This window comes from Bos indicus x Bos taurus, chromosome 28 (genome assembly GCF_003369695.1).
Source record: "Bos indicus x Bos taurus breed Angus x Brahman F1 hybrid chromosome 28, Bos_hybrid_MaternalHap_v2.0, whole genome shotgun sequence".
NCBI lineage: Eukaryota > Metazoa > Chordata > Mammalia > Artiodactyla > Bovidae > Bos > Bos indicus x Bos taurus.
In genome coordinates this window covers 8,734,598-8,759,334 of record NC_040103.1, presented here as the reverse complement: position 1 = coordinate 8,759,334, position 24,737 = coordinate 8,734,598, and the positions used below count along the sequence as shown (strand labels likewise).

General features: G+C 44.3%; 1 protein-coding gene across 2 annotated transcripts in view; it reads left to right on the top strand.

Annotated features, from left to right (window-relative positions):
* NID1 (nidogen 1) overlaps positions 1 to 24,737 on the top strand; it is a 97,109-nt gene that overhangs the window by 52,506 nt on the left and 19,866 nt on the right. Inside the window, exons 10-13 of one of the 2 annotated variants that reach the window (XM_027531125.1) lie at positions 6,891 to 7,016; positions 13,399 to 13,548; positions 14,940 to 15,062; positions 23,881 to 24,096. In XM_027531125.1, coding sequence (XP_027386926.1) covers positions 6,891 to 7,016; positions 13,399 to 13,548; positions 14,940 to 15,062; positions 23,881 to 24,096 — 615 coding nt within the window. Of the gene's footprint in view, positions 1 to 6,890; positions 7,017 to 13,398; positions 13,549 to 14,939; positions 15,063 to 23,877; positions 24,097 to 24,737 lie in introns of both variants that reach the window. The other variant, XM_027531124.1, reaches the window with a different exon arrangement.

Sequence of the window (24,737 nt, the reverse complement as noted above, 5' to 3'; positions counted from 1 at the left end):
CATAATATGACCATATGGAGTAGGAAATGGCAACCCACTCCGTTATGCTTGTCTGGAAAATCCCAGGGACAGAGGAGCCTGGTGGGGCTACGGTCCATGGGGTCACAGAGTCTGACGTGACTCAAGTGACTTAACATGTGTCCATAACTGTTAGTAACATTGTTGTGTTAGGTGTTTCACAAACACCGTCTCATCTAATTCAGCAGCTCTGATAGATGTTTTCATTTCTGTCTTTTAAAAATCATTTTTAATTGTGGTAAAGTGCACATAATATAAAATTGATCATTCTAACCATTTTTAAGTGTACGGTTCAGTGGCATTAAGTACTTTCACGTTGTGTGACCATCACCAGCGTCCATGTCCAGATCTCTTTTCATTTGCAGAATTGAAACCCTATTGCCATTAAATAATGACTTTCCATAGCCCCCGGCCCCAGCCCCTGGCAACCACCATTCTACTTTCTACAAATTCCAGGACTCTAGGTAACTCATGTAAGTGGAATCATGTACTATCTGTCCTTTTGTGACTGGCTTATTTCACATAGCATCATATCCTCAAGGTTCATACATATTGTAGCCTGTGTCACAATTTCCTTACTTAAAAAAAAAAATTTATTGGACTATGGTTGATTTACAATGTGGTATTAGTTTCAGCTGTACAGCAAAGTGAATATGTTTTACATATATCTACTCCTTTTTAGATTCTTTGCCCTTATAGACCATTACAGAGTATTGAGTAGAGTTCCCTGTGCGAAACAGTAGGCCCTTATTAGTTATCTATTTTATATATAGTAGTGTGTTTGTGTTATCCCAATCTTCCAGTTTGTCCCTTCCCCCTTACCCCCTTCCCTCCTTTGTAAAACTGAGAAATAGTCCATGATATGCATATATTCATTTTTTTACAAAAACCATTCATTTGTCTGTGGACAGTTGGGTTGCTTTACTTCTTGGGCTCTTGTGAATATTTCTGCTGTGAACATAGGGGTACAAATATCTGTTTAAGACTCTGCTTTCAACTCTTCTGGGGATATACCCAGAAGTAGAATTGCTGGATCACATCAACTCTGTGTTTGACTTTTTTGAAGAACCGTCACGTTGTTTTCCACAGCAGCTGCATCATTTTATATCCCACCACCAGTACACAAGGGCTGCAATTTCTGCACATCCTTGCCAACACTTGTTTTGTTTTTTTGATAGCAGCCACCCTCATGGGTGGGAAGTTTACTCCTGTTTTTACAGATGGGAAACTGGAACCAAGGATATTAGAATGTTGGACCTTGAGTACCTGACTTAAGTGCCTCTATTCCACTGTCTTCATTGTATAATACTTATTACTTAAAATTTCACTTTGAATACTTTCACAAGTTTAGCTTGATATTTATGTTTGTTACTAAATTTTAATTTGCCCCCAAAAGACAGTTAGTTGACTCCTATCTTGATGAAAAATCCACACAGATGCAACTAGTGTAAGAATAGCAAATGCTAGGAATGCCCTGGTGGTCCAGTGGTTAGGACTTTGAGCTCCTACTGCAAGGGGCACAGGTTTGATCCCTGACCGGGGGACTAAGATCCCACAAGCTGAGCCTTATGGCCAAAAACCCACAATGTCGAATGCTTCCTTAACCTGCCACGGTATGCTCACCAACAAATGTAAGGAATGCTAGAGGTAAGCTTCCCTAGTGAAATGGGTAGTGTGCACATGTCTGTTTGGTTAGAATGATGAGCAGCCCCCTTGAATGACTATAGCCAAAATAATCTGTGTAGCACAGCAGAATTTGGAGTATAGGAATGATGCCTGTGGTCTGGAATCCACTGAATTGAATCCACTGAATGCCTCCAATTAATGGCAGCTTTAGTGTGCTGATTTAGTGTGAAGGTTAGCTGATCATGCTGCATTTGCTTCAGAGTGAAATTTACGAATGGTGTTCACTGGAAGGCCTGAAAGGATGAAGAACAGAAACGAGGCTTACGGGAACAGCTTGTACGATTGTTCAGCCAGCTTGCTGATATCTTTGTCTGTGTGACAGAATTCAGTCTGAGACTTGTTTCCCTTGTAACATACCACTGTGTAGGGGACATAGTTCCTACTCACCTCTGATCTTCAGAGTTTCCCAGTATTTCCCCAGAGAGCCCACCAGTCTTGAATGGCTGAATTGGCTCAGGCCGGTTTAGAGCAGCATGATCCCGTGTGTGTGTGAGCAGAGCCCTGCCAGACAACACATAGAGATGGGGCGACCCCATTTCTCTAGCAGAAGCCTCCAACTCTGTAGTCTTTATGCAGCCCAGCTTCAGCTTCCTAAGCAAATTGAACAGTAATAAAACATGGAGCCATCTTCTCCAACTGCTAAAGCCATACGTGCATGAATGCTTAGTCGCTCTAGACGTGTCCAACTCTTTGAAACCTTATGGACTGTAGCCCACCAGGCTCCTCTGTCCAAGGGAGTCTCCAGGCAGGAATACTGGAGTGGGTTGCCATGCCCGCCTTGCTGAAGCCATAACCTTGGGCTAATCCTGCTTTGGCTGGCTGCTTCATCTCCCAAGGCACAACCAGCCATGCTTTATGGATTGATGTGTTGCTGTCCTGGAAACCCTTCTTATGTCCTCGCCCACGAAGACATGTTCATGTGTACCTGGTTTTGCCCTATGGTTAGCCCTCAGCGTGGCAGATTTGCCCCATGGAATCTACACGTGGGTCTGTTCCCAGTCCTGCTACTTTTTGTTCTGAGTCACGAGAATAAGCCTCGTAGTATTAATGCATTGAGACACCAGGCTGTTGGTATGAAATTGCATTAAGCAGATCACTTCACATATTATTTTGACCTGGAAAGTGCCTCAGAAGAGAAGAATGAGGATGAGCCTTTGTCATTCAGCGTGTGTCGCATTGATATAATGATAGATGACATCCAGAACAAGGATGGGGTTGGTTGGATACTGCAAGGTGACTGTTCAGGGTAATTTGGAGAAGATTTCCAGTTGAATCAGAGCTCTGGTGCCTGGTAGGACGGCTTCCCTGTATTTCTCAGTTGGGAGGCTGTAAGAGAGAGTTTTGGACAATCTCTCATTGAGTAATTTTGAGTGCACTCAAGGCATTTAACAAATCTGTCCTGAGACGAGTCTCCTCCCAGAGCCTGGCATTTATGAGGAGGACACACTGGAGAAACTATTATTTGTTGGAGTTTTTGAAAATATGTGAAAAGTAGCCACTCAGAAAAAAAGTCAAAACGGAAGCAGTGATTACAAGAATAATTCAGGATCTTCCTGTTGGGTTAGGGAATGGTTTATTTGAGAGGAAATCTCTTCCTAGAGAAAATGTTGTCCAGATATTGACCAGTAAGAACAGTAATGAACTTCCAGGTGCTTCAGTGGTAAGGAACCCGCCTGCCAATGCAGGAGACAGAAGAGACGCAGCTTCCATTCCTGAGTCAGGAAGATCCCTGGAGTAGGAAATGGCAACCCACTCCAGTTTTCTTGCCTGGAAAATTCCATGGACAGAGGAGCCTGGAGGGCTACAGTCCACAGGGTCACAAAGAGTTGGACACAACTGAGAGCATATGCACACACACATACACACACACAAACAAGAACAATAATCTTCAAGGAAATATTGTGATATTCTATAAGGAACAGTTATCACTAGTTCATTGTTTCTACTGAAGAATGGATTAGAGTCCTAGCCTCCATTTACAGAAGAGGGTTTCAATCAGACATTCAAAGAATTTCCAAACTATAAGGACCGTGAGATATCAGCAGGGAGATTGCTAGGGTTTTGCTGTAAAAAAAAAAAAAAAAGGCATCACCCAGCTTGGCTCTTACGTGTAGACCTTCGTGGAGGTGGGAATGGTGCTGGGGAACCATTCCCTCCCTCATCCCAGGAGCCCCCAGATCCTATTTGCCAGTGGTTCTCCCAGTAGGGCCTGCCAGAGGACATCCTTCCAATCACCTAAGAAGCTTTCTTGAAACATGCAATCTCCCTTTCCATAAACCTCCCAGTGGCAGACTTCCCTGGTGATCCAGTGGATAAGACTCTGCACTCCCAGTGCAGGGAGCCTGAGTTTCATCCCTGGTCAAGGAACTAAGGTGCTCACATACTGCAACTAAAGATCCCACATGCCGCAACTAAGACCCAGCACAGCCAGATAAATAAATACTTTTTAAAAAACCTTCCGGGGGAAATGAAGCTTGGAAAATATCCCCTGGTGATTGTGTTCTGTCCCTGTGATTGAAAACTGCTGCTCTGTGCTCTGGCAGCTCAGTCTCGGCTGTGGAGCCCTGCAGTCTGCACGGGGTGTCCTCTGAGAGCTGCAGTGCAGAGGCAGTGAAGCCAGAATGACTTTTCCTCCCATGTTGCTGAGGCAGCAGCTGGTGGATAGAGCCAGGAAGCCACACTTGCTGAATATCCCTCTACCCCAGCCCAGCTCCAGCTTCTTAAAAGGGGGCTTCGGTGGGGCTTTGTTCTGCAACCTTCCAGCAGTGCTTGGACTTGTCCCTTGGTCTGACATCTTGCAGCTCTTTTTTTTTGACTGAAGTATAGTTGACTTACAGTGTTGTGCCAGTCTCTGCTCTACAGTAAAGAACTCAGTTATACACATGTATACTTTGCTTTTTAAATATTCTTTTCCATTATGGTTTATCTCAGGATATTGAATATAGTTTCCTGTGCTATACAGTAGGGCCTTGGTTTTTATCCGTTCTAAATGTAATAGTTTGCATGTACCAAACCCAGACTCCCGATCCATTCCGCCCACCCTGCCTCTTGGCAACCACAAGTCTGTTCTTTATGTCTATGCGTCAGTTTGTGTTCAGTTGTTGTTGTTCAGTTGTTAAGTCACGTCCAACTCTTTGTAACCCCATGGACTGCAGCACACCGGGTTTCCCTGTCCTTCACCATCTCCCAGAGTTTGCTCAAACCCATGTCCATTGAGTCAGTGGTGCCATCCAACCATCTCATCCTCTGTCGCCCCCTTTTCCTCCTGCCTTCAATCTGTCCCAGCATCAGGGTCTTTTTCAGTAAGTCGGCTCTTCACACCAGGTGGCCAGAGTATTGGAGCGTCAGCTTCAGCATCAGTCCTTTCAATGAATATTCAGGATTGATTTCCTTTAGGATGGACTGGTTTGATCTGTTTTGTGGGTAGGGTCATTTGTGCCATAGTTTAGATTCTACATGTAAGTGATATGAGATTTTATATCTTAAGCATGTCACAGAAATGTACGCTGCAGTATAGTTTCAAAAAGCTGAATGCCATTTGGTTTGTGTTTTGTCTGAGTGTAGGTCCAACTGTGGGGCTGAAGTGGCAAAAATGCTTGTGTTGTGTGACATTGTCTAATAAGCCAGCAGGACTTTTGCCTCATCAGGAAAGAGACTGGCTAGACAGGCCACTGGAGGTAAACGCACGAGCAAGATTCATGTTATGGAGTTGAGAAGGGGAGGTTGAGAGGGGAGGGGAGTTGTGTGGTCTCAGACATTATGAAATCTTCCTCACATGCATCTCCAAGAGTTCGAAAAATGCCAGAAGTAACTACACCCTGAGAATGAGGTTGGCACAGAGGGATCTTGTGTGACTGTGTTTATTTCAAATCATCAGTGGGCAGGTAACCAAGGAGATGACAGATCAGCTTGATTTTTTTGTCTGGGCCAACCAGCCTTACAGCAGTGGTAACTACAGACTGGCCTCCCAATGCCGTGGCCATCCAAGGTCTGTGTTCCTAGAAATGGAACAGCCTCATGCTGGTGGTATAGGTATTATACTTAATAATAGGCACATTTCTTTTATTTTTAATTTTTTTTCTTTTTTGGCCATACCACATGACATGAGAAATCTTAGTTTTCCAACCAGGGATCAAACCCATGCCCCTGCACTGGAAGCATGAAGTCTTAACCACTGGACCACTAGGCAAGTCCCAATAGGTACATTTCTTGAGCAGGTCAGGCTTGCATCTATTTTCTGTAATCTTCAGAAGGACTTCCCAAGATAAATAGTAGTGTATGTACTTACTAACAGGGAAACTGAGGCAGAGTAGTTTGGCAGCTTCTCCAGGACCACACAAGCTAGTCACCAAAGGAGGCAGGATTTGAACCTAGCTGTGTTCAGCTCCAGTATTCTTGCCTGGAGAATTCCATGGACAGAGGAGCCTGGCGGGCTACAGTCCATGGGGTCACAGAGTCAGACACGAGTGAGCAACTAACACGTGTATATGTATGTGTGTGTTCAGCTTTGAAATGTGTATTTCTTTGTTCCCGTCATACCACTCGATGACCGCAGAATTATCCTATGAGAGAACATCACTTTTAATCTTATGAGTTAATGATTTGCCTTTTAGTGCCTTAAACTCAAGATGGTGGCACATGCGTGATCAGTCATGTCTGACTCTGGTGGAGCCCACCAGACTCCTCTGTCCATGGGATTCTCCAGGCAAAAATACATGCCTTCTTCCAGGGGATCTTCCCCACCCAAGAATCGAACCTGCGTCTCTTATGTCTCCTCCATTGAAGGCTGGTTCTTTACCACTAGCACCACCAGAGCATATTTAATTACAGTCTGTAGCTTAGGAACCTTATTCAGAGTTGGGAGACTTGTCTGCACATCTTTCTAATACAGATGTGCCCATCTGATGTTAGTGGTCCCTGGGTCAACAACTAACTCCAGGAGATGGAAGGTGGAAAGGGTTGGGGGGAGGTGGGAGAAGCACAGTTTTATTTATGAGGAGGGCCTTGGGATCACTATCTCCAGTTATGCACAGAAGAAAATATTTAGCGATACTTTTGGAATACTAAAAATGTGTTTTAAAATGGATCCATTTGCAGGCCAAAATACTTTATATTTTATTATGTATAGTGATGTTGGGAGAGGTGTTTTTTTTTAAGTCTGCACTTAAAACAAAATTTTGCTTTAGATATCGACGAATGTTCAGAGCAGCCCTCAGTGTGTGGCAATCACGCGATCTGCAATAACCACCCAGGAACCTTCCGCTGTGAGTGTGTGGAGGGCTACCAGTTTTCAGAGGCTGGAACATGTGTGGGTAAGTGCTGTGGGTGACTTTTGTTTATGTTCTTTTACCATATTCTTTTCTATTATAGTTTATCCCAGGATATTGAGTACAGCTCCTTGCATTACCCAGTAGGACCTTGCTGTTTATTCTCTACATAAGAGTTTGGATCTGCTAACCCCAAAGTCCCAATCCTTCCCTTTCCCACCTCCCTTCCCCAGGCAACCACCAGTCTGTTCTTTATGTCTGTGAGTAGATGACTTTTCAAAACGAGTGTTCATAGGATGTATGTCAGTGCCTGTGTGAATGGTATTGCCTCAGTAATTAGCCTGGCTGAGATGGAAGATTCCTGGTTTTGTTGTTGGGGAGGGCCGTTTACAAAGGTGAATCAGTCTCTGCTCCTTTCTTCTGACTACCTGGAGAGTCACAGGTACAAGGCATAAGCAGTATTATTTGTCTGCACTAGTAATACCATTCTCTTCTTATAAAACTCCTTTTAATTCTTTCCATTATTCTTTAAATAGCTACTCAAACAATTAGACATGTTTCTCCTTATAATCAGTGGCCTTGGGATTCATGTGGAGAGAACACCTTTTAGGTATTTGTGTCATTATCTGCCTTTGATTAAATTCTTCTTGGTTTGCATCTAAAACTCATTTGGGGCCTTTCTGTTTGTGGATTTCTGTTTTACAAACCACAAGTACTAGCATAACTTCATAGCCTATCAAAGTTAGAAGTTAAGGGGACTTCCTTGGCGGAAGATTAAGTGGTTAAGATTGCATCTGCCACGGCAGAGGCCCTGGGTTCAATCCCTGACTGGGGAACTAAGATCCCACGTGGTGGTGATGATGGGCCGACTACAAAGAGCCAGATTATTTAAATTTCCCCCCCTTTACCCACTGTTGCACTTTGACCTGTAGTTTCCAAGACTTTCAGGTTCAAAGATTCTTGGATATTTCTAGGTCTGGAGGGCAACATGCTGAAGGGGCATTTGAGCTCAACATTTATTCCCAATTTAAGACATATTTCTCTTTCACTGCATCAAGGAACCATCTCTTTTCCCCTTCCTTGCTGTTTACTAAACCCTAGCAGGCTTTGTGTTTGCTGTGTCTTGAAACTCATATGAGGCCGCCAAGGTCCCAGGGTGAGGTGGTGTCTTGAGGGTGGAGGGAACAGGCCGTTCTCATATTTTGAGTATGACCCAAACATCTGTGTACTGAGATACAGCCAGGTCCCTTTGCACAGAGCTGAGATTTCAGCTCTGCTAAAGTTACCTCTATCTTTTTTTTTCCCATTGAGAACAACAATTTCTTTGAATTTGGCCTTTCTTTCTCTGCTTTTTTCAATGAAGGAGATTCAAAGGTCTATTTTTGTGGCAGTACCATTTACATTACATTTCGGCTCAAACTTGGGTGGCAGATCCTTTAACCCTTGGGTGGTGACATGAACAATGCTGGGACAGACATGTGTGAGGCATGATGTCCTGGGTTTCTGTTTCCAGCTTTTCCTGGCATCCACCCTCATGGAAGGGCTAGAGCAGGGTGTAACACAGGTGGTAAGCAAATGTCTACTCCTAGGCTTTTGATTTTGAGGAGGACACTTAACTTCTCTGTCACCTGTAAAATGAGGTGATTAGACTGGACCATGGGCTTCCTGTGTCCCAAGGAGCCCTTAGAGATGCCCAGGATCTGCCAATAGGGACACAAGTAAGCCAAGGACAGAGTATTTCATTTTCCTGTATATGAAATTTCGAGTAACATTTTGTTTGAGTAATGGATCCCATTGCTTAGAAACAAGTATGAAAACCACTTGAAGATCATCGAGTTCAAGTGCTTCTCCCCCTGTCAGTAGCCTCTACGCAATTCCATTTTACTTGGCCTTTTGTCTCTTTTAATTGGCTCCTTTGAGACTTAACCACACAGAGTGATGGCTCACTGGATAAAACCAAGTCTGCCCGAAAGCAAAAAATATACTCTGGCTCATCATTGGATAATTTAGTGGTCAGTTTCACTCTCCCGGCATTCCTTGTTCAAACTGGATCCTGGGAACTGGTGGTCCAGTGGTTAAAAGACTCCCTGCTTCCACTGCAGGGGCACCGTTTCAACCCCTGGTTGGAGGAGTAAGGTACCTCAAGCCTCGCAGCTTGGCTGCCCCCCACATAATAATAAAATAAACAGAAGCATAGATGAAGGTGATGGCTAAGCAGGACCCATCCATCTAGGCTGTGGCAAGGTCCTTCCCTGTTATGACGGGTGGGGCAAAGTGAGGCAGGAGCAAACACAACCTGTGGAGTGATCACTCGCATTCTTTAAATGACAAATATTTAATGGAGGAGGACTGAGACTCCTTTGCTGGTTATTCTGTCTGAATACATTTTTTCTACCTTTGTTTGACCCCAATTCTCCAAGCGTGTCCTTTTCACATTTTGTGAGCTGAAGGAACTGGTCAAGACAGGACCCTGGAGGAAAGAAGAACGTTAGAAATGATGGGAAGTGAGACGACGAGAGGGGTTCAAGGAAACAGAGTGTGGCCTTGGGTTGGTTCCGTGTAATCTGGTTTTCTGTTTTCCAGACAGAAATTTGGACCACTTTAGCAATTTAAAATCTAGTAACCCTCTAGCCCATAGGAGTTGCTTCAGTGATCCCTGTTCCAATCCATGGGAGTTAGTTAACATTTCAACTTCAGGAGTTTAAGCTGCTAAGTCCACAGTCTGGGCCTTCATCCACCAATACGGTACTTTGCCAACCTCTCATGGACCCGGCGGAGAAGGCAATGGCACCCCACTCCAGTACTCTTGCCTGGAAAATCCTATGGACGGAGGAGCCTGGTAGGCTGCAGTCCATGGGGTCGCTGAGGGTCAGACACGACTGAGTGACTTGACTTTCACTTTTCCCTTTCATGCATTGGAGAAGGAAATGGCAACCCACTCCAGTGTTCTTGCCTGGAGAATCCCAGGGATGGGGGAGCCTGGTGGGCTGCCGTCTATGGGGTCGCACAGAGTCGGACACGACTGAAGTGACTTAGCAGCAGCAGCAGCATGGACCCAGACCTTTGAAGAGCATCCTCTTCTTTACTTGTCCTCTGGCAGTGTTAAGAACTCTCTCTCCTGAAGCCCTTGAGGCAGGATAAACTGGAATTAATCTTGGAAAGACTCATTGAGGAAAAAGATGAGGAGTTCTCTTGTATCCAGTATAATCTAAACATTGAGGGCCTCCTTGGAGGGAAGGAAAGGTTCTATTATGACATTGTGAGGGCCACGACTCTGACCTGGGCCTTAGAACTATAAAACCAGAAGTTAAAGTACCTTATGAACCCCAGAGTATCTGAACCAGCCATCAGAAATCACCTCCTAGACCTCAGCCCTTGACTTTTTTTTAGGCTTAAATTATTGTTATTATGGATAATTTCAAACATATACAGAAGTAGAGAGAAAAACATAGTGAACCCTGCTGTACCTATTATTCAGTTTCCATTTTATAAAGCATTTTGTTCAGTTCAGTTCAGTCGCTCAGTCGTGTCTGACTCTGCGACCCCATGAATCGCAGCACGCCAGGCCTCCCTGTCCATCACCACCTTCCGGAGTTCACTCAAACTCACGTCCATCAAGTCAGTGATGCCATCCAGCCATCTCATCCTCTGTCGTTCCCTTCTCCTCCTGCCCCCAATCCCTCCCAGCATCAGAGTCTTTTCCAGTGAGTCAATACTTTGCATGAGGTGGCCAAAGTACTGGAGTTTCAGCTTTAGCATCAGTCCTTCCAAAGAAATCCCAGAACTGATCTCCTTTAGAATGGACTGGTAGGATCTCCTTGCAGTCCAAGGGACTCTCAAGAGTCTTCTTCAACACCACAGTTCAAAAGCATCAATTCTTCGGCGCTCAGCTTTCTTCACAGGCCAACTCTCACATCCGTACATGACCACTGGAAAAACCATAGCCTTGACTAGACGGACCTTTGTTGGCAAAGTAATGTCTCTGCTTTTGAATATGCTATCTAGGTTGGTCATAACTTTCCTTCCAAGGAGTAAGCGTCTTAATTTCATGGCTACAATCACCATCTGCAGTGATTTTGGAGCCTCCCAAAGTAAAGTCTGACACTGTTTCCACTGTTTCCCCATCTATTTCCCATGAAGTGATGGGACCAGATGCCATGATCTTCATTTTCTAAGTGTTGAGCTTTAAGCCAACTTTTTCACTCTCCTCTTTTACTTTCATCAAGAGGCTTTTGAGTTCCTCTTCACTTTCTGCCATAAGGGTGGTGTCATCTGCATTTCTGAGGTTATTGATATTTCTCCCAGCAATCTTGATTCCACCTTGTGCTTCTTCCGGCCCATCGTTTCTCATGATGTACTCTGCATAGAAGTTAAATAAGCAGGGTGACAATATACAGCCTTGACGTACTCCTTTTCCTATTTGGAACCAGTCTGTTGTTCCATGTCCAGTTCTAACTGTTGCTTCCTGACCTGCATACAGGTTTCTCAAGAGGCAGGTCAGGTGGTCTGGTATTCCCATCTCTTTCAGAATTTTCCAGTTTATTGTGATCCACACAGTCAAAGGCTTTGGCATAGTCAATAAAGCAGAAATAGATGTTTTTCTGGAACTCTCTTGCTTTTTTGATGATTCAGCGGATGTTGGCAATTTGATCTCTGGTTCCTCTGCCTTTTCTAAAACCAGCTTGAACATCTGGAAGTTCACGGTTCACATATTGCTGAAGCCTGGCTTGGAGAATTTTGAGCATTACTTTACTAGCGTGTGTGATGAGTGCAATTGTGCGGTAGTTTGAGCATTCTTTGGCATTGCCTTTCTTTGGGACTGGAATGAAAACTGACCTTTTCCAGTCCTGTGGCCACTGCTGAGTTTTCCAAATTTGCTGGCATATTGAGTGCAGCACTTTCACAGCATCATCTTTCAGGATTTGGAATAGCTCAACTGGAATTCCATCACCTCCACTAGCTTTGTTCGTAGTGATGCTTTCTAAGGCCCACTTGACTTCACATTCCAGGATGTCTGGCTCTAGGTGAGTGATCATACCATCGCGATTATCTTGGTTGTGAAGGTCTTTTCCATCCCTATTACTACTACTGCTACTGCTGGGGAGGCTGGTAGTATTTTGCTGGTATATTTCAGTCTTTAAAGAAAACCCCCAATATCCTGTCATCTAACCAGAGTTACTAGTTTTTTATGCACATTATATGCATAATATATATCTGACATATAAGGGCAATTTTTTTAATACAAATAGAAAGCTGTTACCATACCTAACAAAATGAACAATTTCTTAACATGATTGAATACCCAGTCCATATTCAAGTTTCCTTGATTATTTCAAGCATTTTTATTGAGTTAGTTCATCTCAACCCTTGACTGTCATCTTGAGGCAAGAGTACAAGCTGGAGTCTGATTGTCTAGCCTCTGTGTCACATGCCTGCTTCCTGAGGCCTCATCCTAGGAGTCTTGTTATCAGGACCCTTTAGAAAATAATAAACCCATCTCCTGGACCTGTCTGTGCTTGAAAAGCTAGAAGTCATTCCTGTTCTACAGAGGAAGAAAGTGCAACTCTGGAAAGTTAGTAGGATTTATCCAAAGTCACATAGTGGACTCATATGCACCTGGTTGAAACCCAGGGCTTCCCTCCCCAGAGCCCTGCAGTCATTCCACTCTCCCTGTCTCACTTCCTGGGAGTTGATTTCTCCTTCCTTGGTGGGAAGTGGGTGACTTTGACTTTGGCATTCATAATAAATATTCCTCCCACCTAGTGAGCCAAGGGCTTCCCAGGTGGCTCAGTGGTGAAGAACCCGCCTGCCAATGCAGGAGACGTAAGAGACACAGGTTCGAGCCCTGGGTCAGGAAGACCCCCTGGAGGAGGGCATGGCTACCCACTCCAATATTCTTGCCTGGAGAATCCCATGGACAGAGGAGCCTGGTGGGCTACAGTCCACAGGGTCACAAAGAGTCGGGCGTGACTGAAGTGACTTCAGGCACGCACAGTGAGCCAAAGTCAAAAATACTGTGTGGCAGTCTCAGACCCTCAGGCCCAAACGCTGCACCAGCAGTTACACAGGAAGCGTGCCTGCCTGCAGCGGTCCACCTCCACATCCGGATGAAGCGGGAATCGGGTTCCGGGCACTGCGTGTGGAGAGTGGCCTGAGACAGAGCCCTGGGTTGAAGTTGAGGTCGGAAGCCAGGCTGTATGACCCACTGTGGGGTCAGTCTGTGCACGCTTAGCAGAGGTGGGATCAGGGGAGGAAACAAAGGAGAGCAGGGACAGCACCCCGCTGTGAGCGGGGATGAGCCTGAAGGGACGTCCGGGAGGCTGGGCCCCAGGCACAGTCTCCAGCTCATTGGACTACACTGCTTGGAAGGCCTGGGGACTGCTTAGGGGACTCACCTAAACACTGTGTGTTAACTTTCTGTCTGAAGCTGCCGTGGGCCTGCGCCCCGTCAACCACTGCGAGACTGGCCTTCACGACTGTGACATCCCCCAGCGGGCCCGGTGCATCTACATGGGCGGCTCCTCCTACACCTGCTCCTGCCTCCCAGGCTTCTCTGGGGATGGCCGAGCCTGCCAAGGTGCGTGGTTGCTCTGACTTTCCTTTCTGTGAGACCTGAAACAATTCCCCAGGTGATGCTTATCATATGCTAGTTACTCACCCACCTCTGAATCTAAGAGAATTATTCTCTCTAGGAAACAGCAACCCACTCCAGTATTCTTGCCTGGGAAATCCCATGGCCAGAGGACCCTGGCAGGCTACAGTCCATGGGGTCACAAACACAACTTAGCAACTAAACAACAACAAAATCTGTCAACTCTATTGAGTAAACAGGCTGAATTTTGTGTCTCTGGTAGTTTGAATTATGCATTTTATTTGGGGAGCTGTGTCTTGTTGGAGAAGACACCTGTTCTCCCTGTACTATTTGTTCCATGTCACTTGCTTGTTCAGGCATAATTAAACGCCTGCTGTCTGCTAGGGACTAAGGAGATTGTTTGTCTTTCATGAAAAGACTAACAATGCTTACACACATGTAACTTAAAGTCCAGCCTTTTATTCACTAAGATATATACAGTTGTTCCGGAGAAGGCAATGGCAGCCCACTCGAGTACTCTTGCCTGGAAAATCCCATGGATGGAGGAGCCTGGAAGGGTCAGACACGACTGAGCGACTTCACTTTCACTTTTCACTTTCATGCATTGGAGAGGAAAATGGCAACCCACTCCAGTGTTCTTGCCTGGAGAATCCCAGGGACGGGGGAGCCTGGTGGGCTGCTGTCTAAGGGTGACTTAGCAGCAGCAGCAGCAGCATACAGTTGTTCATCTGGCCTCCTCTAATTTTGTGCTTCCCCAAAAATTAAGTCCCCTTTTTGACTGCAGAGGCAGAGAATAAATGACTCATAAAATTCTCTCGGATCTCAGATAGCCGATCGCTGGTGGCCAGCATGCTGTTCAAGATAGTTTGAAATAAGATAACTCTGAACAAAGTTTCCTGGTCCCTTGGTTTGCAAAATTACTTAACATTATGCCCTAGAGTATTTCTGGAAAGTCCAAGCCTTTCTAAGAGATCATGATTTCTGAAATACTTTTTCTTTGTTACTGAGAATATGAATTTTCTCTGGTCTCTGAGATTTTTCTGTCAATCAATTAATCATCTGTCTCTCAACTCTTAGACATTTTTGAAGCTCTCATTTATAAGAAGGAAATAATGAATAAAAATCCTTTCATTTTTTTTCCTTTTGTATGCTTGATTTTTCATGAAAACATCAAAGTGAAATGCATTTGTAAATGCACTAGATAGAAATCGATGAATCAGTGTTTTTATAATTAATGTTTAGTGAGTTCTTAAATCGTGGTTCCCAGATCAGAAATTGGGTCCCTAAAAATGGAGAGCAAGTGGCTTATATTATTGTGTAAACTAGGAATTCTGGAAGAAATCTCAGTCTCCCTGGGCTTGGTGGCTGTCTTGCAGATGTGGATGAATGCCAGCCAAGCCGATGCCACCCCGATGCTTTCTGCTACAATACGCCAGGGTCCTTCACGTGCCGCTGCAAATCTGGTTACCAAGGAGACGGCTTCCATTGTGTGCCTGGAGGTGAGGTGTTGGGGTGTTTGGAGTAGATAGGTCTTTGCTATCTGTATCCATGAGTATATAGCTCTGGGAGAGAACAAGGTGGGTATGTGGGAGGCTTGTGGAGAGCTGAGGTGGGTGATCAGAGCGCAGCTGTGGTATTGAGCAGTACAGTTGTGTACTGCACAGTTCCAGGGGTACCACACCTAGATCAGAGGAGTAAGAATGGATCTGTATTATTCAGGGTTCTCCAGAGAAGTAGATCTAATGAACGTGTGTGTGTGTGTGTGTGTGTGTGGAGAGAGAGAGAGAGAGAGAAATGTATTTATTTACATATAAAGAGATTTATTAGAAGGAATTGACCCACACACAGTTATAGAGGTCCGTTAGTTGCAAGGACTGTAGTCAGCAGGCTGGAGACCCAGGAATAGCCAATGTTTCTGTTCAAGTCCAAAGGCAACAAAAAGCTCATGCTCCATTCATAGGTCATCAAGAAGGGAGAATTCTTTTTTACTTGAGGAAGGGTCCACATTTGTGTTCAATTCTGGCCTTCAACTGATTGGATGAGGCCCACCCACGTAAGGGAGGGCTATCTGCTTTACCTACTTTATGGAGTGAAAGGTTAGTCTCAGGCAAAAACACCCTCACAGAAACCACCCAGAATAATGTTTGACCAAATATCTGGGCATTCTGTGGCCCAATCGAGTTGACACCTAGAATTAACCATTGCCGGTTCTGAAGAATCACGGGGAGCAGAGCTGGGGTGGGGGTGAGGAAGGTGAAGGCCCACCAGTTATGGGAACAGGCAGACTGAGGACTCTTCAGAATTGTCTCTATTACCTCTTATACCTGGACTGTGGAGCTTCTAAAGTTGCCTACTGACCTGAGACTTCTGTGATAATCTCGTTAGACCATAGGACAATGATGGCCCTAGTTCTGTACCTGGAATGATCCTGGATCTCAGCAAACACTTTTGAATGAATACATATCATTGGCTGCCTTTTGTATGGCGCCTACTGTGTGCTGGGTACTTTATCTCCCGTTTCATGTAATGTTCCTAATCATCTCTTTAAAGCAAGTAGTATTACTATTTCTATTTATATAAAGGACACTAAAACATAAAGAAATAAAAGCACAGTCAAGATCCCAGAGGCTGTAAGTGCCAGAACTAAGACTAAACTCTGCCCAATGGACTCTAATCTGAATTCACTTCCCCAAATCACGTGGTAACCTGTCATGAGATTAAGGATGCATTTGACGCCTCCGACTGGAGTTAACCAGTTGTGCTGGTATTTACTTTAATTGTTGCTACTGTTGTTGGTCAAGTATATTTATCAATGTTTCAATAAGAAATACCTGGAACTTCCCACATAACCACTTTTTTGAGTGATTAAGAACTGTTTCAATGTCTGTCTCCTCCACTAGCCTTGAGTGCTTTGAGCATAGGTGCCTGTGCATTTTATTTTCCTGTTTCCGGTGTCCAGCAGAATTACGTGGTCCATGGTAGGGCTCGTGGTTCTTTATAGTTATCAAGGAAATAAGTGACTACATTAGTTTCCATTCCTACTGTGGTATATACAAGTATTTATTTATTCATACTCTCAGCAGGACTGGTGTGACTGGTTTTTAGAATAGTTGAGGATCTAAAATGAGAAAAATATTAAATTAAGTTTAAATTTTGATGCATAATACTACATATTGCTGGTCTAAATTGTTTTCTTCTGGTTAGGACAGAGGTCCGTAAACTATGACTTGCAGGTCAAATCTGGCCCACTGCCTGTGTTTTGAAAATAAAGTTTTATTGGAACACGCAGGCTCTTTAGTTTAGGAATAGTGTACAACTGCTTTCATTCCATAAAGGCAGAGGTCAGTAGTTGCGGCAGAGCCTTCAAGGCCTGCAAAACCTGAAATATTTCTTACGTGGCCCTTGACAGAAAAAATTTACCAACCCCCAGCCTAGATGAACCCAGGCAGCATCAACCTTTTGTGCCTGAAATTAATTAAGACATTCCAGCAACTATTAAAAATGACTAAGTCACTATTTCCTTAGGCTTCCTTCACATCTTTCCAGTTCAAAAGGAAGCAGATGTTTCATTTTTTTTATTTTTGCTTTTTTGACCCAACTCCTTGCCCCCTTGGCTCTGTTGACTACACAGAAACAAACCCAGACCTGTAGCCTGGGATACAAGAGCAGATAAAACCAATCAGGGTTCTTTGCTAGGATTGTTTCGGTATTTAATCCTGTTTTCTCAAGAAATTCATCATCTATTTATATGCTCGAGAGAGAATGTACTTTAGAAATATACATGTCTCCATCAAGTATTGTTTCTAAGAGAAAAGAAATCTAAGAGACTACCAACAGGAGAGGTGGACAAATGAGTTTGGGTACAATTCATACCATGAAGTAATATATAGCAGTAGTTGAAATGAGTGAACTAAAGGGAATTCCTAGTGGTCCGGGGGTTAGGACTGTGCACTTTGACTGCCGTGGACCTGGGTTCAGTCCCTGCTCAGGGAACTAGGATCCCGCAAGCCATACAGTGTGGCCCCCAAAATTAATTAATTAAATGAATGAAGTAGAGTTAATGAATAAATCTCAACAGTCTATTGGGCAAAAAATGTAGTCATAGGAAGCTCTCACTTTTCGAGATGGCCCACACTCTGTGTCTCTCTCTCTCGATAAATTTACTTCTTACCTATTAAAAAAATAGTCGCAAAAGAATATAGGCAGTGTGCTTACATTTATATAAAATATAAGTCTATATGAAAAGAAACCTGCATATGTATATACATATGCCATAAAATGATAAACTGCACACATGAGAATGAGAAGCCAAAACCTCAGGATAAAGGTTACCTTCTATGATAGGAGAGGAAACTGGGGTTAGGGAGCCTTGCTGCATTTGTATTTCTAATGTATTTCCAGTTGGAATAGGAACCCTGAGGTTTTCATCGTGTTTTTTAAAATTTTAAAAGACTACCTAATGAAATATTGACAAATGAATACCTAATGAAATATTGACAAAAAAATTAAGTATAGTATCATTCAAACTCCTATTGCCAAATGTAATGAAGTGTAGGGATTAGACATTCAGCATTTTTTGATACCTACTCTATACAGAGGGGATTGATTTTTAAATAAAAAACTAGCTTTAGAGGTTAGTCAGTTAAGGTCATGGCTATTGCAGTATCAACCAACGATAAGCAAAACAGAAAAAAATGATGACTTGTTCTCTGCTGCCCTTCTGCACGCTTTGCCCAAAATGCGTGTGTGGATTGTGAAATCAGCTTAGTGGGTTGTTATTACCATTTTCATTTGAATGGAATGGAATGAAATAGAAACCAATAATCAAGAAGATAGAGTATGCAGAGTATGTGCAGTAGGAATAAGTCTTGTCTCATGAAATGATAGTTGTATATCCTTGTCCAGTGCATGACTGAGTTGTATGCACATGTGTTTATGTGTAAATGTGTGTATGTGTATATGTCCTGAATTGCAGAGTGGAATGCATTTCTATGGATCATGGTCAGGAAGTTTGAAAACTGCCATATTAGTTATCTATGTCTCTGAAACAAATTATTCCCCAGAGTTAGCAGCTTAAAATAGTGAATGTATATTACCTCACAGTTTCTGTGGGTCAAGGATTTAGGAGCATAGCTTGTTTTTCTATCTGTAGTTCCCTCTGCCGTCCCTTTTTTATCCTTCATCTATTGAAGGACCTCCTGCCATTCTCTTTGTCCTCAATTTGAGAAAAGTCACCCCAGACTCCCTGCTGTTCCCCAGATTAGTATATCCCAAACGCTTCCTCCCTCAAGCAAATAAAGAGATGAGTAAAGAGAGGAAAGAATAAATAAAGATGAGTAAAGAGAGTAGATGAGTAAAGACTAAGGAGAATCTTGCCTCGGTTGTCATTTTATCAACCAGCAGCCAGGACGGGATATGTGTCTTTACCATCCCACCCCTGCCCCACCCATAGTGGGACCCTCCCCATGCGGGCCTGGAGGGGCCGCTGTGGGCCAGGCTGAGAAGCCATTCCCAGGAACACAGTGATATCATAAGCACAGCCTCCGTAAACACACTTGAAGTTCTGTTTCCTGAGGCACCATTGAGGTCTCCCCCCCACTGTTATGTAAGTTCAAGATATAGCACTTCACAGTTCCACTGGAAATTCTAGATCACTGGAGATTTCATGTATTGGCTCACACAGTCCTGTCAGCCACAGAAAAGAGAGGTACCCCCATTCCCTTAAAAGTTTGGTTTTGTTGACAGTATACAGAACACCAGGTGTGTTTTCTGATTGGAAAGGCAACACCAAATATAGATGCTGACAGAAGGAAAACAAGTTTGTGGGCCATGGATAATTTCGGTGAGTGTGTTAAGCCAGTGTGTATGTGTGTGTGTGTGTGTGTGAGAGAGAGAGAGAGAGAGACCACGGACAGGCCATCCTGGGCACGGGGCATGTGTGTGCAGAGGGCCCGGGGCTGGGCTGGGGATCCAGAGACCTGGATTCTAGCTTGAGCTAAAGCATTTGCTAGTGTTGTGGCCTGGGGGAGCCGATCCAAACTTCAGTTCTCTCATTTGACGTAAAAGCCATAGTTGCCTGTTGCACAGGATTATAGTGAGAATTAAGTGAACCCTGTGTGAACAGACACAGCTGGTACAGAAACTAAAACCCTGTACAAATGTAAGATACTGAGGATGTAAGCAAGCCCTACCCCTAAGAGTGAGCGGGACCAACATTTTTATTATCAACCGGATGGCTTATTTTGTATCTTTGTTTGGTTATTCCTACATCAAATACTTTTTGTTTGTTTTTCTTTTTTTTAACTGAGGTATACTGAAGGATAGGGAAGCCTGGTGTGCTGCAGTCCATGGGGTCACAAAGAGCTGGACACGACTGGGTGACTGAACAAAAACAGTTGATTTACAGTGTGTGCTAATCTCTGCTGTACAGTGAGGTGGCTCAGTTTCACACATATGGACATTCTTTTTTTTTATATTCTTTACCATTCTGATTTATCACAGAATATTGAATGTAGTTCACTATGCTGTACAGTAGGACCTTGTTTTTGGTTTTTCTATTAGCCTTTGGGACAAACGAGCAGACCCAGTTGCCCCTTGCCAGGCTCAACACACACTTTTCTGGCGGGCTTACTGCTTGTAATCAAGGGGGCGGCCACATCCAGCAGGCTGACGTGAGAACTGGCAGTGCAGACAAAGGCACTTGAAACACTCACTGGCAGCACACCCCGAATGGCGCTGCGAAGGCCTGGTGAGGATACAGTCACAGATGAACATGGAGTGCAGGGCTTAAAATTCCAGCCGTGCACATTGTCTCAGCACATTCCACTCTTGTCTCAAATAATACCAGGGGATTAGTTACTCCTGACATCACTGGTTGTCCGGCATTGCTGACAAGAGCAGAAGTGGTGGCACTGAGGAACAAAAACACTTTTTAGATGTAAAATTCTATGAAATATGTAATATAGTATTATCTGTTCTATTATTACTATATATATGGTATTAACACAGTAATATATTAATACATGAGTATTTATATGAGGTTTCTCCCTAATGTAACTAGCAATGTCCTAGAGCCAGGGTTGAAAGCTACATCCCCCACAGGCCAAATGTGGCCCACCATTTGTGTCTGTTAATAAAGTTTTATTGAAACCCACATTCGTTTATATATTAAACTTGGATGCTTTCATGCCACATCCATAGAATTGAATTGTGACAGAGATCATATGGCCCACAAAACCCAAATATTTACTCTCTGCTCCTTAGCAGAAAAAGTAGAGCCCTGCCCTGGATTGTATAACCACAGTCTTCCAATAAAGATTAAAATAAAAAAGGACTCCACCACACCTTTGCTCTCCAAGCCCTACAGAGAGGATATTTTGGGAATTCCCTGATGGTCCAATGGCTAAGACTGCATAGTCTCACTGCCAAGAACTCAGGTTTGATACCTGGTTGGGGAACTAAGATTCTGCAAGCCATGTGGTGCAGCCAAGAAAAAAAAGGAAAGGATGTCTTGTGTATCTTTTGTGACATAGGCTCTCCTGTCAAGCAGTGACTCACTGGATTGTCACTCTGTGTTTGCTTGTTCCCTTCCCTCCATGAGCTCCTTGAGGGCAGGACCTGGGAGTTATTCCCATGTGCATCCCGACTCCAGCCCAGGAAGTGCTTCCCAAGTCAAGGCTAAGGGGATGTAGTCACTCACTGTCTTCTCAGAGCCTAAAATCTGCTCAGGGACACAGACAGGGAGCAGCCTCTGAGTCTCAGCATCAGAGTGACGAGAACCCAGAGCACCCTGGGAACTCTTGGAGGGCCTGAGAAGCCTTCCTGGAGGGAGCACGTGCCTGAGCTAATTCTTAAAGGGTTCACCGAAGGAGGAGGAGGGGGAGTCACACAATAAATGAATGGATGGATGAATGGGGGAATGGAAAGGCCTGCAAAAGAAGGGCAGCTGCCATCGTTCGGTTTGGCTGAAGTGTGGCTCTCGGCTGTGCCTGGGCATCTCTACATGGAAGATGCTGCACAGGCCATGGCGACGCTGACCTGTCTGCATCTGTCTGATGCTATCGTGGCTAAGCTCTAGTCAGTGTGGAAGCGGCTTTTGTTGTTGTTGTTTGGTTGTTTAGTCATGTCTGACTCTTTGTGACCCGTGTACTGCAGCACACCAGGCTCCTCTGTCCTTCACTATCTCCTGGAGTTTGCTAAAGTTAATGTCCATTGAGTCAGTGATGCCATCCAACCATCTCATTCTCTGGTGCCCCCTTCTCCTTTTGCCTTCAGTCTTTCCCAGCATCAGGGTCTTTTCCAATGAGCTGGCTCTTCATATCAGGTAGCCAAAGTATTGGAGCTTCAGCTCAGCATCAGTTCTTCCAATGAATGTTCGGGGTTGATTTCCTTTAGGATTGACTGGTTTGATCTCCTTGCTGTCCAGGGGATTCTCAAGAGTCTTCTCCAACACCACAGTTCAAAAGCATCAATTCTTTGGCATTCAGCCTTCTTTATGGTCCAACTCTCATATTCATACATGACTACTGGAAAAACTATAGCTTTGACTATATGGATCTTTATTGGCAAAGTGATGTCTCTGCTTTTTAATATGCTCTCTAGGTTTGTCGTAGCTTTCCTTCCAAGGAGCAAGCATCTTTTAATTTCATGGCTGCAGTCACCATCCGCAGTGATTTGGGAGCTCCCCAAAATAAAATCTATCACTGCTTCCACTTTTCCCCCTTCTATGCTGTGAAGTGATGGGGATGGTGCATACTTGAGAATTGTTTATTATAGAATATAGCATCTCATCAGCAATTCCACACAGATGGAATGGTATTTCCCAGCCTCGGGATATGAGTTGCATAGTTGAAAGGCCATATTTCATGCCAAACACTAGCCCATAATTAAAAGGAAACACACGTATGCTGGTAAATGTGCCCTATGGTCACCCATATCTTTGACCTGGACTCAGTGTGGCTAATCAAGAAGCTGGTAATGACAAAAAGAACACATTTAAGAAAAATTTAAAGTTTCTTAAAACAAATGTCAGTGCTGTCCATAAAGTGATGAATAGTAAACAAAATGTGGTGTGGACATGCAGTAGAATATTATTCAGCTATGAATAGAGAACTAAGCCCTGTCACATGGCCACAGTATGGATGAACCTTGAAGACAGCCTGCTGAGTGAAAGCAGCTGGACACAGAAGGTCACGCATTGTAAGATTCCATTTATGAGAACAAACCAAAATAGGTAAATCCATAGAGACAGAAGCAGACTTGTGGTTGCCAGGGGCTGGGAGGAAGGAAGAAGTGGAGACAGCTAGTTAATAGATCTGGGATTTCCTTTTGAGGTAAGGAAAATGTGTTGCTACTACTAGAGGGAGGTGGTGGTCACTCAGCATTGTGACTGCACTAAACACCCCTGAATTATTCATTGTAAAACGGCTGATTATATATTATGTCAATTTTGCCTCTGTTTTTCAAAACTGAAAAAATAAATGGCCTAGAAAGGAAAAGAAAATGTAGACATACTCTTCTTGACTGTTAAGTCCACTAATTAATAATGATGTTTAAAAGTTTTAATTAATAAAACATCTGGGATTAACATATAGACACTTCTATATATAAGATAATCAACAAGGGCCTACCATAGAGCACAAGGAACTCCACTCAATACACTGTAATAACCTGTATGGGAAAAGAATCTGAAGAAGAGTACATATATGTATATGTATAACGGAATCACTTAGCTGTAGACTTGAAACTAACACAACAGTGTAAATCAACTGTACTCCAATATAAAGTAAAAATTAAATTCAAAAAATTTGAAATAAGCTCTAAGGATATATTGCATGACATAGGGAATATAGAGCTTTTGAGGTGGCTCAGTGGTAAGGAATCTGCCTGCCAAGAAGGATACTCAAGTTCGATCCCTGGGTCAGGAAGATCCCCTGGAGGAGGAAATGGCAACCCACTCCAGTATTCTTGCCTGGGAAACGCCATGGACAGAGGACCCTGTCCGGCTACAGTCCATGGTGTCACAAAGAGTCAGACACGACTGAGCGACTGAACAACAATAGCAACAACATAGAGAATAAAATCAGTATTTTATAATAGGTTTAAAAGGAGTATAATCTATAAAAATTTTGAATCATTGTCATGTACCTGAAACTAATAGAATATTGTAAGCCAACATCCTTCAATAAAGGTGAACAAAAAATTTTTTTTTAATTAATAAAACAAAACGGGGCAATGACCAGGCAGCTCCCCAGGTTCCGAGTTGGGTGCAGGGGCTTGAACTGACGACCCTCTTTTTGCCCCTCTCTCTAACAGTAGTGGAGAAAACCCGATGCCAGCATGAGCGGGAGCACATCCTGGGGACGGCGGACTCCTCGCGGCCCCGGCCCCCTGGGCTCTTTGTCCCCGAATGTGATGAGCACGGGCAGTACGTGCCCACCCAGTGCCACAGCAGCACTGGCTACTGCTGGTGTGTGGACCGCGACGGCCGAGAGGTGCAGGGGACCAGGACTAGGTCTGGGATGAGGCCACCGTGTAAGTCGGAGAGCCGGGCCAGAGATGGGATGTCCGGGCATCCGCGAGCATTGTTGGGGACCTTTGCCTGGGGCACAGCTGGCGCTTTCTGCCTGCCCTGAATCCTGACCTGCTCCACTGACTCAAAGCCCGTCCCCTCCCTTCCTCTCTCCCCTCTGCAGCCCCCTTTTCCATCTCCCTGTAACTCACAGCCCTCTTCACCATCTCTCCCCACTCACCCTCTCCCTCCTCTCACCCTTTTCTTTGCCTTTTTGGGACAAACCTGTCTTGTGCAAATGATGGGCAGGGCCTGCTGGATGAGATTGCAGTTGATAGCAGAAAGTGTGTGTGTGTGCGCTTGGGGCTTCTCTGGGTAAACCCTGCGCTGGGCAGCCTGGCCTTTCAGTGGCTCTGTGCTGGGGCATGGCAGGCATGGGAGAGACCAACCAGAGACCCTCCTCAGCACCCTGTTACTCAGGCATGGAACTCTTAGTCACACCAGCCTCCTGCAAGGTTGTGCCTGGACCTTTAGGTGCTTGATCCATTTGTAATGATGCCAGGAACCAACAGCCACAAAGGTTTCTGCCAGCTGGCTCTGCGACAATCCGTGCTGGTAGGAAGGCGTCAAGTTGGGACTAGGGCCAGGCTGTGTGACACTGGAC